The following is a 17,732-nucleotide window of genomic DNA, read 5'->3' on the forward strand; positions in this document are numbered from 1 at the left end:
CTATTGCAATGGTTCGCAATTGCACACATTATGGTGCCACCAACTTCTCAACCAAAGTATCCACCAAATGTACCCACCATAGGTACTCCATAGAGTGTGCTCAAAATACACACTCCAAGGGATCGGGTTAAGTTATGCCCACCTCACTAAAATCCTATTCACCGACTCCTCAAAAGGATCTCCACACACACCAAGACTACTATCCATCCCATCTACACATACACATGCAAAGCATAACAAAGGCATCTCACATATTATTCAAGTGTGAGAGGATTGCAAGGAATTCTGGATACAAATAGGCCATACATGTTCCTCTCATCATAACATAAAGTATAGTGATAGAATAACTATAAGCAATGCCTAATTGGTATTCAGATCGCAGACAGGCATGAATCTTGCGGCTCTTCAAAGTCCTCTCAGGCCTTCCGGTAGTCTCGAGCGTCGGTCAACTCGTCATTGATAGGTCCTAATCAGAATTATGAATAAGTATGAGGGACAAATGCAAATAACACCAAAAGTATCCAAATAAGATGCAAACTACAATAAACCAACTCTAACGGGTACATCATGATATTAAAAGAATTATCATACTAGTTTCATAATTTTGGAGGTCTTGATGAATTATGATGAATTTTCTAAGCTTAAATCTATTTCTAAAAATGATAAAGGATTTTGATAATTGAAAACACACAGTAGTGACACATGGAAGCATCAGGGCATGCCACCTTATGTGCTGATGTCAGCAGGGGTCATGGCTCAGATGATGTTAGCAATGGGCCCTGCTGACGTTATCATTGACCATTTAATGGTAAAAGGGTAAACTAGGTAAGCGGACCCGCCAGTCAGTCTCAAGCTCTCACCGACGAGAGGGCCCTACATGTCAGCACACAAAAGGAAAATAGGGTAGGGTATTGGTTCGGTTAACAGAAGTGTTGAGCCGGCTCAGTCCGTCCCAACACGACTTGGCTTGGCTACGAAGGCCGACTTGGTTTCGCGGATCAGCGCGGCTCATGGCTGGATGGTTTGGCTAGGGCCTCGTAGGCGGCTTGGCTAAGGCTGGGCAAGGGCTCATCAGGCCGGCTTGGCTAACTGGGCCGGTTTGTGGCTCGACTTGCCCATTCCTCTCCCACTGACAGGCAGGGTCCGCCTATCAGCAACCTTGGTAGATCTGATATAGCGTAGCTGGATTTGGGGCGGTGTAGTACGTGTATGCGTGTGTGCGACAGTGTGCGGGTATTCGTGTGCTTGCTAGCTGCCCGTAAGGCGGACGAAATGTTGTAGTGGCGCTTGTGAGTGCCGCGGCCACGGCAAGGTGAGGAAGAAACGGTGGTGAGGAGGAGGGGGGGGGGGGGACGCTCGGGAGGCTGTACATCGCTTAGGCTATAAAATGCGGATCCATTGTCTGAAGGAGCATGCGTCCGTTGTTGGGCTATTTGTTAGCCTATTCGGCTCAATAACTTGAATTAGCCTGCTATGTGATTGTGACAACATTGGATAGGAATAACATGCACATGATATAAAGAGTGTGGTTATCATGTGCATGTGCAAATAAAATAAAAAGGAATCTGTCTGGTGCATGTTGTCCCTATTCAATGCTGTCACTATCACATAGCAGTCTGATTCAAGTTATTACACTCTTTTTACCTAATTTTTTAATTAAAAATCTAATATTTTTGTTTTATTCTTTAAATTCTTATTACACTTTTTTACCTAATTTTTATATACCTATCTGATTTTTATACTTTTATATTCTTTTGCTACTTCTTATTGTTCAATCTACCCATTAATATTTTTATAGATAGTAATATTTTATTCTATATTTATAATATAATTCACAATATAAGTGTTCTAGGTGTATAATTTATTTGTTCGCTTTGCAGATTGAATTGTTCGGCCATGTTAGCTTATTTGTTTGTGATCTTTATTTTCTATTATTCAATTTATACAATCAAATGTTCGTGTTGCTTAATGTTTTGTTGCGTTGTACACTATTTGTATTCTTTTTATGTTTAATTTTTTGCTCATAAAAATAGTTATTTGTTCATGTTGTTAAAATTTTTGTTCCTAGTAACCTAAACTAGTTATTTAGTATTAATTTTTTTTTTATAAAATTTTATGCAAACATAGGCAAGTATGGTATTGTTCTGAAGATGTCATAAGGAAGACAATGGTGTAATCTAAATTTAATTTAGATGCTCGGTTTAATAGTTATAGTTTTTTTGTTTCAAAATTGCATGTATTTGGATGACGTCATGGTCGTTGTCCTCTCTGCATGCATGATCTCTATCCTCTTTTGTCGGAAATATACATGCATGCGTGCATATTGGTGGATTGATGGCCCATCGGATGATGGTTGGAAAATCTATCACCTCAAGTGACATATAACCCTCCCCTTGGACCCTTGGTGACCGCGCCACGGCGAGGCTGGCACGGCGACGACGAGGGTGACGTGATCCGAGCGAGCAGGGGCAAAAGGCGTGGCCTTGCGGGTGCGGGCACGCACACGAGTCCCTTGGATTCCAGGGCCGCGGCGCGATGGTGGAGTGGCTCGGCGAGCGAGATGGTAGTGGCGAGGCATTTGGAAAGGCCAAAAGCGTGGCCAGGGGCTTATTTAGGCGAGCGCGAGCGTAAGCGTAACCAGCAAGGCCGTGGCACTCCAGCGGAGCTGGATCAACATGGCGGCGCCTTGCTGCTGGAGGTGGAGCGGGGCGACGGCATAGCTCCTACTCCCTCTGTTTTTTTTATATGACACCGTTGACTTTTTCCTTCAATTTTGATCAATATTATTTAATTAACCAGTTAGTTAAATGAAGTGAAATGAGTATCTTTACGTCTATTATCAAGAGTCTCTTGAATCTAACTTGAAGATTTGACTATTTGCATAAATATTTGTAGAAAAGACGAATAGTCAAACAAAGAAAAAAAAGTCAATGATATCATATATTTAAGAATAGATGGAGTACATAGGAAAAACGGCTCAACGGCCGGGCATACATGACGGGAAGGTCCTAGGGTTGCTTTAAGGAGGGTTCATCGGTGCCCGTAGCTCAGTGGTAGCATGAGGGTGATGGCGATGGCAGCAGCACTCACTGGTGGCTCGAGAAGAAGAAGGCGAGGTAGCAGAGAGGCGCGCTGTGACGGGTTGATGCGTTGCAGGAAGCGTGGCAACATCCATGTCGTTGATCGGCGTTGGCTTGGTGAAGTTCGACAGTGGCATCATAGTCGTCAAACTAGCTCTTCCTATATCAAGCAGAAGATAATGAGCCATTGCCCTGTGAGATCATATCATCGGCCAAGAAGACCATCTACAAGGTTGCAAAATTGACAAAATAAATGAGGGGAACTACATCAAGCAATAGGAAAAGTTCCAATTTACACCTCAAACTATCACAAAGTCAAATTTTCAATCTTTAATTATAAGACCGGATAATACATGTCATCCAACTGCTAAAACCAGACAAGTTTGATCTTTGGATGATTTTCAAAGATAGTTTTCATTTTATAAAATTAAAAATTTCAAGTTTAAGCAAGAAATTATAAGTAATTTATTTTAAACAATAAAATACGAAACGGGTGCCAGTGTTTTACTAAAAATATAACCTAGCTATTGACACTCTCCTTGTTAGTTATTCGGATCTAATTTTCCTAGTATCTGTCTACTTGTAGTTATGCCTATTATTTTTAATAAATAAGATTCGAATAGAGCAACAAAAGATAGGTTACATTTTTAGAAGAGAAATGTTTTTATTTGCTTGAATAATTTAATTTTTCAAAATGAAAAATCTTCTCTGAAACCACTCAAAAGGCCAAATTTGTCAGGTTTGGACAGTTGGATGGCCTTTGTAACCCGTTTTGTAAGTAAAGGATGAAAATCAAGTTTTGAGATAGATTGAGGGTGTAAACTGGACCATGCAATATGTGTGCGTGGGTGGGTGCGTGTGTCTAAAATGAACAGACACCATGATATTCCTTATAGCGAGGCTAGAAATGTACTATTTGAGAAAAGAAATAGTAGCATCACTTGCGAAATTGGGAATCGTTAGCAAGAAATTGCATAGTTTTGACAAGTGGTATCGATCGCTCATGTTGAACTAAACTACACCAACAAAAAAAAATCAAATATTGGAGAACAAGCTCACACGGCAGTCGGCAGCCAAGCTGACACAGAAGTCTTGATTAATCGATGATTGATATGAACAAACAAGTTTTGTCAGATAACTGCTCATGAGAACGATCGAGATAAAGAAAGACAGATTACAAAGAATATTTACTCAAGGATTAGAAAACAAAATTAGAAGAAAACTCTGCTATAGAGAAGCTGTATAATGTTGAAATTCGTAGAAAACAAATTGCAAATGATAAGCTTGTCAGTAATATTCGTGTGCAAAGTACAACTTATTATGCCATTGGCAGTTACACCACAAAATAGATGTACTGGTATTTGCATTCCATCCTAGCCTCAAGGATACACAATATGTGAAACTCAGGAAATATTTGACCCAAAAAGAATAATGCATTGAAATATGCCCGCACCAATCACCCATCCAAAAAAATGGGGATAGATTCAGCTGGAAATTACACTTGATAAATAATTATAAAAAAGAATTACAACAAATATAGCACAACACCATTACAGGCCAACCCCTCTTCTTGGAATAGAGATATTACAATAGATACAAATGCAATACAGTGATGAGACTACACTTCTAATGGCGGTATAGCACATGCATGCAGCAAGGGGCATGAGCATCTGATTTGCAGAATGTCTTTGATAAATTCTTGCACTGATACACGTGCCAGTTATGTTCTCACTGAACAGCGTGGCATCTTGCACCTAGAGAAGTCTGAGATGCGCAGTATCGTTAAGCCTTTTTATTTGCCACCCTGTTCTTGATGAATGCTCAAGAACTGTAACCGAGGAATCGTCTATACATATTCTCTGTGACATCATAGGATTGCAATCCAGCAGGCCTGCAATCAGACAACGAATGGGGGTTGCATGGCTGAAAATCGCAATGGAGGTGGCTACAGAACTCCCTAAACTTCCTTCATGAAGCAGATGCCTCTGGTTTATATCTTTAGGGGAGAAGTCATCCTCAGGATCATTGTCCCCTGAAGTGACAAACTGGAGTCGGCTCTTCCCAGATTTCTTTTTTTGGAGGCTATGTCGGTTAAGCCTGTACAGCAGATCCCAAGGAGGACCATCTTGGACAGAATTGCTGGAGCTCTGCCGAGAGAACCCTTTGGGCTCATTTTGTTGCGATAGTGTGTCCCCCATTGCTATCTTTTCTGGTAGCCTTAGGATGGTCCGGTTGAGGAATTCCATCATCCGAAACTGTACCTGCCTGAGGGACTCACCAGATGGTGCTGAGAAATCAGGTTGGGAGCTCTCCATCAGATTGATCATTTCTGGAGTATAAATTTCTGACTTTGGGCAGCCCTCCCAATGACCTTGGCTCATCTCAGTCAGAGAATCTGATAGTTGAATCTGCTCCTCTGGGAAATCAAGTTCCTGCAGCTTAACATAAAAAATATTACAAACTGCAAACCAGTCAAAATAAAAGTAAAAAGAAACATGTGTTGTCTAAGGGAGGGAACTGTGCCTATGCAGAAGTTATATGCAATAACTTTGCTGTCCCAGAAATAGTATGCAACTGTCATTTGCACAATATTATAACAAGCTGATTAAAGTGCACTAGGGTATTGCATAAAAAACCTGTGAAGGTCCCAGTTCAATTCCGTATTATAACAAAGCCTATTTCATGAAAGCTTTCATTTACTGGCGCAGACTTAAGACATGTCTAAAAACAATGAACTTTACACCAATATCGAAGGAGTTGCTATCATAAGATGAAAGGCTTTATGGTGTAACACTCAGAACGCATTGGTTAATAAAGAAAAGGGATGATCATTGACAGTTTAAGAGAGATGCTAACACAGATACAATATATTATTAAAATATCACAGAAAACAAACAATAGATCATTAAAAATTGTAACAGATTGATTTAACCATGAAATAAGCAACATATTCAGCACATAGCATATCAAGCCAGAGTCAAAAGTCTGAAAATGATGTTTTGATGTTTAAAGAGTCCAACATTACCAGTATCCGATGTTTCGAACAACTTTGAAGCAAAACAGCAACACATCATAGAATCCGATATACACTTCAGTATGTCTGCATTTGAGGAATGCCATTTCAAGGTATAAGGTATCATCTGTTCTACAAAATTGTGGTACAGTTCGAATCAAATTTAGAGGCAAAAGTTTCCATAAAAGGTTACAGGAGAAGTGGTCAATTTTTAGTTTATTAGTTGCAATAGATTGTCATGAACCAGGCCAGTTGTTCAATGTAATCTGTGACAGAAAGATACTCTTAGAGGATAGAAATCTTATGGATTTTTAGGTTCACTGTTCCAAAAATGAAAATATTTTGATTGCAGTGGCTTGCATGCTAAGTTGGGGAATGTCACCAGTTCCCCAGCACAGCTAACCCAAATGGCTGTAGGCTTCCGAAATAAGGGAATACACTGTAAAGGAACAAATTACTGCTCTGATATTTTAGAAGTACTCATTGCTTTAGAGCATTATAAAAAAACAAGGGATTCCCTCTTGGTCCCTCCTATAACATATTTCTATCTATATGTTTTCCCTACTCCCTACTGGTACTCCATGTGCAACTGCTATGCATTGAAATAAGTACATAGTATATTGTTTTGAGCTCGAAGTTGAACAGTAATGTGAGATGCAGGTTTAATTGCTACTTGTCTAACAAGTAACAATTAAGGCATAGATTTATCACTATTAAGAACAATATAACAGATAACAGCATATGTTTCACCACAGCTTGCTGAAAGGCTCTCAACAAAAAGTTCTGACCTTGCCGTGAAAGCAAATACAGCTTCACGATAGGAACGTGGAAGACTCTCAAAGTTACCAGTAATCGCTATCTTGCCATTTAAGTGAACTAACATTCACATATAAGATAAAAAGAAAAAAATATCATTCAAAAAGGGAAAATAAAATGGAAAGAAACCTTCAGAGCTTGAAAGATAGCATAGCTGCTTTCTCAAAAACAAAAAAGAAAAAAGAATCACATAACAACCAATGTCAATCAGTTGCTAAACGCAATCAAAGAATTAGCATGCATTATCAGTGCGAAAGTCGTCCAAAGGGAACCAAACCCTTGCATATAAAGTACATTCAGCAGCAGTTCGATAAACACTAATGCACTCCTGAACTTAAAAAAAAAACAAAAAAAAGAACCTCCTGAACTACTCCCTCCTTCCCCATTTCTAAGGCGTGCGATGATTTTCTACTTTTCTACGTATGTAGGGCGCGCCACCTCGAAGCGAGAGAAAAGAATTTCAAGTGCAGTTGAAAACAGGCGCATGGGGCCATGCAGTCTCTGATTGAAGCGTTGCATGCGGCCATGCACCATGCAAACCTCAGCATTAACGCTGACCACAAGAAAATCTCCGCAGCATTTATCCTCCACTGCATTAACCTCCGCAGCGTTAACTCCACACCTTGGTATCTGTGATACTCCTTGATACGCCTTACAATCGAGGAAGGAGGGAGTACAATAACAGGGACGAACCGAAGATGATGCATATCCACTAGCCCGTATGCTACTACAGTGTCTTAGTGACTGATTTCAGGCTTTCAGCATAATTATAAGGCACGATCCCAGAGAACAAACACAGGACACAAGAATATCAAAGTCTATCACAAGAGGTCAATATTTCTTGATAAGATTATTGATTTAGCACAATAAGGAAAATTCCAAGACAAGACGAGAAGAATGGTACAAGTACAATGTACACGCAAAAAGACAAAATGTTGGTTTCATAGTTCCACATAGTTTGTCCTTGACTCCTTGCGATGTACAATCTACAAGCTAAGTCAATTGAGGCGCATTCCAAGACAAAAGCGCATTAGCAGCAACCCAATCAGAATGTGCTATCAGGAGGAGACCCAGGAAGTGCTCACCCTGCAGATGAGCGCCGCGGTGGCGCGGGCGCGGTCGAGCGGGGACGCGAACGCCGCGGCGAGCCTCGCGCCGCGGGAGCGCAGGAAGACAGCGAGAGCGCGCGCCTGGCGCTCCCCGCGCGCCGTGAGGGCCGCGGCCGGCCACCGGCCGCCGACGAGGTCGGGGCGCATCGCGGCGGCGCACTCCCCGTGGCTGACCACCACGACCTCCACCGCCGAGGCGGCGTCGGCGTGCCTCCCCGCGTGCGCCGCGGGCGGGGGCGGGAGGAGGACGTGGCACGGGTCCCAGACCTTAATGCCGGGGCCCGCGAGCAGGCGCGGGGTCCCCGCCGCAGACGGCTGCGGCGAGAGCGGCGAGTCCGCGGCGAGGCACGGCAGCACCTCGGGCTCCTGCTCCAGCACCTTGGACAACGCGGACGCCGCCGGGGGCACGCGCACTGGCGCCGGCGCGGGCGGCCGCGGCGCCGGCGGGCCCGCGGAGGAGGGGGCAGCCGCGGCGGAGGGCTCCTCGTCGTCGTCGTCTTCGCCGCCGGCGGTGGAGACGGAAGAGTGGGACGAGTGCGCGGAGCCCATCGCGGCGGGGCGCGCGAGATCTGACGAGGTGGGAACGCGACCGAGCTGGGGAGGGAGGAGTGAGGACGACGGCGAGAGAGAGGGTGTCGGGTTTGGCCTGTGGCCTTCTGGCAGGAGCGTGCGCGGAGATTCGTGCTTCTGCGCTGATGTCCGCTGATCCCGTTTTGGTCATTTTCTGTTTTTTTTCTCCTTTTATTTTTTTTTCTAAAGTCAAGGCACTTCGCTTTGATTTCTCAAGAACAATGAAAAAAACCCCTCTATTTAACAAGGAAGGGGCCATAATTCTCTGTTCCAAAAAAAAGTGTTTATCTTTTTTTGCGTTAAAGATGACAAGATGTAGGCAATTCTTGTGAATACTCCTACGCATTTCATTTGGTTTAGTCAAGGGCATGTTAGGATGACAAGATAATTAAGTGGAATGAGTGACTACTTTTTGCGTCAAAGATGTAGGCAATTTTTGTGAATACTCCTACATATTTTACTTTAAGAGGGATTTGTCCATGGCTTTGTCCACCGCACACTACGCCTACTGCTATTTTAGTCTCTTCCGGGCTGAGATGGTGGTGAATGGACGCTGGTACCCTTGGTGCTCCTCTCTTGCGTATGAGATTATCAAGTCGCCAGCACAATGGACCTCTCAGGAGCTTATTCATCTCCATCACTGCAAGAAAACACCATGAGCTAGGATCAGGTCCACGTGCCGCCTATGGAGAGAACCAAGTCCTGGCCCCGGCCCCTTCCTCACCACCACGGACGTCGTGCCTCTTCCTGCTCCCTGTCCACTTCGCCGACCGGCTATGCCTCTAGCGCTGCTGGAGTCCCGCAGCTAGAGCTAACATCGAGGTCTGTGTTGCCGAGCTGTAATTTTTTTTTTGAACGAACGGGCACAAGATTGTGCCTATTTCATTAATAAAGCAGAAAGAGTACAGCCGACTAGCCGGCACAACAAACAAAATTACTCTCGCGAAATTAGGTTCGCTAAGTCTTTGGTCCCAGCAGCGACCTAGGCTAGAGCTTCCTGTTTTATAAGCGACATGAGGGCCGGCGCCGAAGTCTCATGATGTCTTAAAATAAACATGACAGTTCCTCTCCTTCCATATCTCCCATGTGATCAACATGGCGATGGTGGCCATGGCCTTGCCGGAACAGACGATGTCCTAGTGGTATTTTGCCACAACTGAGATGCATTGTCACTAGGCTGCCACTCTTGAGGCCTCAAGGTCGGTTGCGCCGTCCATTCCGCCGTGAGGTTCCAAATTTCTCTCGTGTACCTACATTCCGCCAAAAGGTGAAGCGTCGTTTCAAGGGCAGAGCGGCAGAGGGGGCAAGACGGGGAATGTGCCCATCCCCTTTTTTGCAGGCGATCAGATATGCAAATGTGATTTTGCATGACAAGCCAAATGAAGAACTTGCATTTAGGGGGCGCCCATAAGTTCCAGAGATAGGTTGACCGTCTGACTTTGGTACAACCAAGAAACTGCGCTTTGTAGGCTAAAGCCGTTGAGTACTGCCCAGAGGGAGTAAGCTTCCATGAAATTTGATCTTCTTGATTTGGTTGTAATTGGACATTTTGTAGTCTAGTCCAGAGGATGACAAACTCTGCGAGGTGGGTTGTTGTAAGGCCGAGTTGCAAGGGAATATCGCCGACACAGGAGTTTTCCGTGAGAGCCGTTTGCACTGTTATCTTTTTCCTCAGTGATTTTGAAGAGATTTGGTGCAAGGTCTTTAGGTCGGCATCCTTGCATCCATTCATCGCTCCAAAACTTCATTTTGCTCCCATTTTCTGAGGTTATGGTCGTGCATGTTGCAAACAAAAGGCGGTCAGTTTTGTCACATGGGACTTCTGTACCGACCCAAGCTTTCTATGGTGCTGTCCACTCCTACAAGAGCCACCGCAGCCGTAGGGCCCTAGTGAAACGCTCAAGATTGAGCACCCCCATTACGCCGTTCACTTTTGAGAGGCAGGTTCTGGTCTAGTTGACTTTGCATTTTCCTCCTGTGAGTGCCTCATCACCGGCCCAAAGGAATCCCTTGCGCAATTTGTCAAGTTCTTCAAGGGTGTCTTTGGGCATCTTAATCGTGGTGAGTAGATAGACCGGTTGCGAAGTCAGGACCGATTTGGTGAGGCAAGCCCTCCCCGCTTTGGGTTAGATGTCGTCCATACCAGCCAGTGATTTTTGCCATCGCCTTATCCAGTAGAGGTCGAAACTCGATTTTCCGTAATCGCTGGACAGAGAGTGGTAGACCGAGGTACTTGATTGGGAAATTTCCACGCGGCATTGGCAGTGCTTGAAACAAGTGGTCGAGGTCAATGGTGGCGCAACTAATCGGAGTGACAGTCGTTTTGTTGATGTTTGTGTGTAGGCCTGTGGCATTGCCAAACTCTTTTAGAATTTCCGTCAAGTTGTCCATGTCTTTCTTGGTTGGCTTATTAAAGACAGCCGCGTCATCGGCGTACATTGACACCCGGAAGCGCAGAAGCCACCCACCCACCTTGCTAAGTAATCCAAGGTCAGTGGCTCTGGAGAGTAGACGATGTAGCAGGTCCATTGCGAGGATGAAGAGGAGAGTGGAAAGTGGGTCCCCTTGTCATAATCCCCGTCCTTGCAGGATGGCCTCCGACGGCACACCATTTAGTAGTATCCGGGAGGTTGACGAAGCCAGTGTGGCCGCTATCCAATCCCGCCATCTTGTTGGAAAGCCTCTTCTCAGGAGTAAGTCGAGAAGATAGTCCCAGCGCACCAAATCGAAGGCCTTGGAGATGTCGAGCCTCATAAGAAGTGTTGGTGTTTTATTCCGGTGGAAACGGCGTGCTATGTTGCGCACGTAAAGGAAGTTATCATGGATGCTATGTCCCTTGATGAAAGCACTTTGGCAGGGTGCAATTAGTTCATCCATGCGGGGCCCCAGTCTGGTAGCCAGGATCTTGCCGATGATTTTCGCAAAAGCGTGTATGAGGCTGATCGGTCGGAAGTCCTGTATTGTCTCAGCTCCATCTTTCTTAGGGATGAGCATGATGCTTGCTGAGTTAAGCAGGCTGTGGAAGCTGTTTAGAGCTGCAATGATATCCTGCTTTACCATTTCCCAGCATGTTTTAAAGAAGAGGCCCGTGAAGCCGTCCGGACTTGGCGCTTTGTCGCTTGGGAGCTGAGAGATGGCCGTGTGGATCTCTTGCTCAGTGAAAGGCGCATCGAGCGAGGACATGTCAACATCCGGCACATGTAGCTGCTCCCAGTTGAGATCTGAGGTTCTTGCCAGTGGGGTATCCGTGATCGTAGAGATGTGGTTCGTGATGATCCTCATTTTATCCTCATAATTGATCGCCCACCCACGTCCAGTTTTCAGCCTTTGTATGTAGTTTTTCCATCTTCTTGCATTTGCCTTAAGATGAAAGAATTTTGTGTTTGCATCCCCCTCCCTAAGATAGGCAATCCTAGAGCATTGTTTTCGTCTAGCTTTCTCGATAACTGCCCAGCCCAAGATTCTTCTTTTGAGTTTAGCGCGCAGTTAGAACTCCGCATTAGATAGCGCTCTGTGCTCCTGGGTTGTGTTGAGGCATAGTATGACTTCTTGGGCCATATGGAGCTTTAATCTAGCATAAGAGATGATGGTTCGACTCCAAGCTTTAAGTGCTTTCCCAGTGATGAACAATTTGTGTCCCAGTCTGTGGAATGGTTCAGTGTGGCTTGTTGTTTGTGACCAAGCCTGTTGTACGACCTCTTGAAAGTGCGGGAGCTGTAATTTGATGCTTTCATGCGTCGATTTCTATTCATCGCGCACGAAAACAGTGCGGACGCGTCGCAGAAGAGGACTGGCCATCGCTGTAGGTGGGCCCGTTCTGCACTATGCTTCTTCCTCTCGATCTCGCGATGGTGATGGCCGCGGGGTTGGGGGAGGCGGTGGCCGGGGTCCGGGGGTGGTGGGTGGGGGGAGGTCGCCGGCGGCCGGGGTGGTGGCGGGCTGCGGCGGCCTTTAGGTTCTGGGTTGCCGGGGTCCGGGGCGGCTCTATGGCCTCCGGATATAGAAGAGGAGAGGGCCTGGGGCGGCTGTAAGGAACATGGCCCCATTAGGCCATTGTTTGCAATTTTGGTGATTGTGTGACAATATAATCAATGGGACTAACAAGTTTGAGAGATCATATTTGCAGGATTTTTAGGTCCCATGGATAAAATTCAATGTGTCCAATTCACCGCAGAGATGTGTCCAATCCACCGCTGAGATGAAAAGTCGTAGTGAAAAAGCAGAGATAGTATATTTTTTGAGGTGTCTAAATGACCGCAGCGACAAATTGGACAAGTGGATGCAAAGTTAGTTGCACCGGTTTAACTGATGACAAAGCACCGGTCTAACCGATGGTCACCAGATAAACTGAAGCATAGGCACCGGTGCATTGGACAGTGCGTATGGAGGCCAAGTCAAGAAATCACAGTAGCACCGATTGAACCGGTGGTGCCAAGTTGAGGCATCGGTGCATTCACTGTGCTATCCTTCAGAGACGATGTCAAATGGTCGTGAAGCAGGTCTTCAGCACCGGATGAACCGATGGGGCACCGGTGCAATGCCACGTCAGCTGCAAGGAAGTTAAGTCAGATCCCTTCAGGACCGGTTGAACCGGTACACCACTGGTGCGACGCACCGGTCTAACCGGTGACTAATATGTCAGTGTGTTAGAAGGCCAATGGCTAGTATAGAGCCGTGAGTGACCGGTTACACCGGTGCCCTACCACCGGTCTAACCGGTGACTAATATGTCAGTGTGTTAGAAGGCCAATGGCTAGTATAGAGGCGTGAGTGACCGGTTACACCGGTGCCCTACCACCGGTCTAACCGGTGCCCTTCGCAGAAAGTGGATATATGGGTTCCCTCGGGCATTTCAAGGTTGCTGGAGTTCAGGAACATCACACCCACACCCAAAAACATCTCCAAGCCATTCAAGAGCTTAGTGATCACATCTTTAGTCCTTAGCACATATTTGAGAGTGTTAGTGATAGGTTAGCTCTTTAGAGAGTGAGAGAGCAAGGCCTTGTGCCATTGTGCTGTGGTTTTTTAGTGAACCAACAAGATATCTTGGTGCGCCGGCCCCTTAGAGCTTTGAGGCTCGCCGGCAACATCAACGACCCTCCGACTTGGTGTGGAGCGGCGTGGACGACCTTGTGTGGGGGACGTGGAGACTTCCATCCTTTGTGGAGAAGCTCCTTAATGGAAATCGGGATCAAGGTGATCGTGGTTGAGTCCACGGAAGAGACTTGATTGCCGAGAAGCGATACTCTTAGTGAGTGCTTCAATAACGTGGATGTAGGTGTGCCTTTGTGGCTAACCGAACCACGGGATAAACACCCGCGTCGAGAGTTTGCTTCCTCCTATCCCGCTCTTTACGTTTCCGCATTTTATACTAGATTCCTTGTGTGCCTTTACTTTTGTAGAGTAGTATCTTGATAGAAAAGGCTATAGGTTGCTAAACTCTTTTGGGATAGAGGTTTCACACTAGAAAAGCCGTAGTTGCACATATAGATAGCATGTTTTAGTATAATATTGTGCAATTTAGTTGGAGCCATAGGTTAAAGTTTTAACTTGCCTAATTCACCCCCTCCCCCTCTTAGGCTAGAGAACCCGATCTGGTCTTTCAGCGGCAGAGGACGGGCAGCGTCAATGGTTTGGTCGGTGGAGGGCGAGGTGGCGCGGGAGCGCCGCCGACCAGGAAAGGTAGAAGCCCCGGTGGGTGGGGGCCAGCGGCGGGGGCGAGGCGGTGGACGGACGATGCGGCGGCATGCTTAGTTAAGGTCGGCGGCAGTGGAGGACGCGGTGAAGGCGGTGGTGGCCGCAGTAGCCAGGGGAGGTGAGGGAGACGGGGGCGCTGGCTACGCACGTGCAATTCCTCGCACATGCGAGGAATAGACGCCCCCCTTTCATGCGGCCAGTAGCGCACAAGCGGCGAGGCAGGCTCGGCATCGGTTTGATGGTGCGCTAGCTGCTGCCTGCTGGGTGAGGCAGAGACATGCATGGGAGAGGCAGCGACCGAGATGAGGGGCTGACAGCTGGGACCTGCTGCCCCAAGGGTATTTTGGTCCTCTAACCAGGCGCTCTCTCCTCCCAAGCTAGGAAAAAGTTTTTTAATGGAGGCTAGTTGTGCTACGCACAAATTTATATTTTTGCAGTGTCCATGCATCAATCTAAAATGAAGAGTGAAATGTGCTACACACAAAACCACACTTACATGATGTCTTGTGGACAAAAATCCCTAAGAAAACCTCACGTGTGAAGTAAAGGTAGGCCTAAAACGGGGAGTTGCTCCCCTTGCTTGGATTTCTTCCGGCATAAGAGTGTACATACATATGAGTTCAAACTTTAAATATTATAGGATCAAAGATGACATCATAAATTATGCTAAAAACACATAATTTTTCATCACCACTTTCACTGGTTTGTGCATCTAAAGCTAAACCAACGTTAGAGATGAAACATTCATGAAAATTATGATGATTTTTTTCTTCATAGGAAATCATGTCACTTATATCACCCTATATTTTTGAACTAATTAAAGAAATCAACTAGTACACAGAGGAAAAAAAAAAGATAAATCTGATTGGACCAGAGGCGGATCTAGTAGTGGGTCCCCTTCATCCATTCATGGATCCGCCACTGGATTGAACCAATCGAGATATATAGCTTGTGAGATTAAGTTAAGCTGAAACTTTGTTAGCTGGATAATGCTAACAATACAAAGAGAACAACTTTAGGCATGATTTTGTAGTCAATGTAAATCTCTAGCTTAAATCGAGCTCTTGTGTGCCGTGTCTACAACAAATTACCATTCTTGTGTAGTGTCTTTGAGTAAAGACATCATTTTTATGGCTTATAGCAAAAACAATGTTTGAATGGTGTTCCGTATCCAAATGTGCCAGGGCCCTGTTTGGAATTTAATTCCATTCTAATAATCATAATTTAGACACAAATTTATTAAGCTAATATAATTATATATGAAATATATTTATATATTATTGTTTGTCATACGAGGGAGATACTTTTATGCTACATTTTTACATAGAGGAGTGAGCCAAAGAGCGTGCTATAAGTTATGGAATAAAAATATTGTCTGGTGGTGTATAAAATCAATTTCCATCTACCACTCTATTAATTTAGGATAGGTTTATATCTAAACTGGAAAGTGGTAGGATGTAAGCCAAATAGCCTAGTTTATTAAGTATATTTCAATTTAAATAAGAGGATCCAAATGGCGCAGAAAACACAATTATGGGTGGGTGTGTGAAGGGTGGGAAAAAGAAAAATGAGGAAACTTGTTTTTCTATAGATATTCTCTTTGACAACTAGGACCCACCTAAATAGCCGTACGGACACACTCCCTTCCATCTCTTAAGCACCCACGCCTCCTCCGGCCGGCCTCCTCCCAAGGGTAGTGGAATACCAGGGGAGGGGCAGGTGCCCAGCGGCCACACCTGGCGGCTCCACCGTCCTCCGCCTTCACCACCTCGTCCCCCACCCCCCTCCCTCCGCCGGCACTGGAAGTGGGGGAAGTCGGAGAGCCAGGCGGCCGGTGCCTCTATATCTACCCCACGCGAGCTCACCACCATCCGCCGGCTCCATCAGGCTGGCATCTAGCGTGGTCTCCAGGCTCGGGCGCGTCCATGGTCGCAGCAAGCTCCAGCTCCTTCAGTGCCGCCCTCGTGCCCGGCATCAGTCTCCGCCTCTGCCTCCAAGAAGCAGCAGCTGCCCCCTGCGAGCTCACCACCGTCCGTCGGCGCCATCAGGCCAGTGTCCGGTGCGGTCTCCAGGCTCGTGTGTGTCCACGGACATATCAACCTCAAGCTCTTTCGACGCCGCCCTTGTGCCCAGCGTCCGTCTCCACCTCCAAGAAGCAGCAGTTACTAAAAGGCCCACCTTTGCATACTAGTTTTCTAAAGAAGAATGTTGAAATATGCAATGCATACTTGTAACATTCTAGAAGATTGTGGAAATCACAAGAAACTAACTTTGCGAAGATCATGCCAAAGTAAGAAGGTTCCAGAAGAGTGGAGAGCAAGTATGAGTAATAGTTATCATGCTTCATGGTGAAGTGTAGAATTCTCTAGAGGAAAGATATTTGTATGATAGGATAAAGATAGAGAAAACTCTAGAAATGTAGAAGAGTGTAGAAGGTGGACACATGGCAACACCATATGAACCATGGAGTCCTATAAATAGGCGTGTCCCCCTCCCCCTTGATATACCATGGCATAAGAGGTCTCAAGTAGAACATGACAATGTTGTCATGTAGTGTAGTGGTGTCATGGTAGGATAGCCACATAAAGAGTGTAAGTGTCATCTCGTGTTGTATCAAGATGAGTTGTGAATAAAGGTTTGAGTTCCCTTTTAAGTGTTAGTCTTTCAGTTTCTAAGCACTTAGTGTATAAGTTGTGATCTATCGTAGGCTGGCTCTGCCACTCGGGATTACAAAGGGTATGAGCTTCATCATAGGAAGGCTCTGCCTCATGGAAATGAGAAAGCGGCTCTGCCATCGAAAGGACCTTATACACTAATTAACTAGAAATTGAGAAAGCTAACCGATTCTAGAGTGAGTTGTTGTAAACACCCCAATATTCTGCAACCTCTTGGTCGGTGGATATCTGATACAAAAGTGAAAGGGGTAAGAAAGAGAAGGCTGAGGGGCGAATCGTTGATGAGAACCAGAAGGCTGAGACTGCTAAGGATTGTCATTTAAAGAGTGATGGAGATACGGAGGAGAAGGTTATTGAACCCTTCATTACCTTTCCTCTCATTGATGGTTCCCTGATTGACGTGCCAAGAGAAGATATATTTTTGGTGGAGAAGGATAGCAACCAATCTACTGCTTTTGGTCTCACATGTGAAGGCTCCAAAAACTATTATCATGAGTATATGTTACATAGTAAACTGATTATCCATTACTTGATTTATATTCTAATCACAACATCGATGTCCCTGCTAATGTGCACATCCAGTTGATTTCACAATGATGTTTTGGGTGCTGTAAAGCATATAAATGAGTTGTATGAGTAGGTTGCTAGTACACTTGGTGGTGAATCTACTTCTACCCGGCCCCAAAAGAACCTTTCTCTCTGTGCTCGTTGAGATTATTTAACCCTGGAAGAATTGTCTATAACCAACTGGCAGATGGACAATATAAAGTTCT

The 17,732-nt window shown here is 45.4% G+C and overlaps 1 protein-coding gene across 2 annotated transcripts; it reads right to left on the minus strand.

Moving 5' to 3' along the window:
• Window positions 1–4,380: 4,380 nt before the first annotated feature.
• LOC120685970 lies at window positions 4,381–8,663 on the minus strand. Of its 2 annotated transcripts, none has more exons than XM_039968123.1 (2): window positions 7,995–8,663; window positions 4,381–5,512 (listed from the first exon to the last, which is right to left on the minus strand). In XM_039968123.1, the coding sequence occupies exons 1-2, from the start codon at window positions 8,565–8,567 to the stop codon at window positions 4,835–4,837; spliced, it is 1,251 nt and encodes a 416-aa protein (XP_039824057.1). In that variant the 5' UTR covers window positions 8,568–8,663; the 3' UTR covers window positions 4,381–4,834. The 2 variants fall into 2 exon arrangements, 1 of the variants encoding a protein (XP_039824057.1); XR_005679908.1 differs by lacking the exon at window positions 7,995–8,663 and adding an exon at window positions 6,106–7,988 and having other exon boundaries at window positions 5,100–5,512.
• Between the last annotated feature and the right edge of the window lie 9,069 nt (window positions 8,664–17,732).

The sequence above is a fragment of the Panicum virgatum genome, chromosome 8N (genome assembly GCF_016808335.1).
Source record: "Panicum virgatum strain AP13 chromosome 8N, P.virgatum_v5, whole genome shotgun sequence".
Taxonomy (NCBI): Eukaryota; Viridiplantae; Streptophyta; class Magnoliopsida; order Poales; family Poaceae; genus Panicum; species Panicum virgatum.

Excerpts from the sequence above, each read along its gene's own strand:
- LOC120685970 (XM_039968123.1), bottom strand. The coding sequence starts at position 8,567 with ATGGGCTCCGCGCACTCGTCCCACTCTTCCGTCTCCACCGCCGGCGGC. Across the intron at positions 5,513-7,994 it reads CCGCGGCGCTCATCTGCAGG|GAACTTGATTTCCCAGAGGA; the intron begins GTGAGCACTTCC and ends GTTAAGCTGCAG.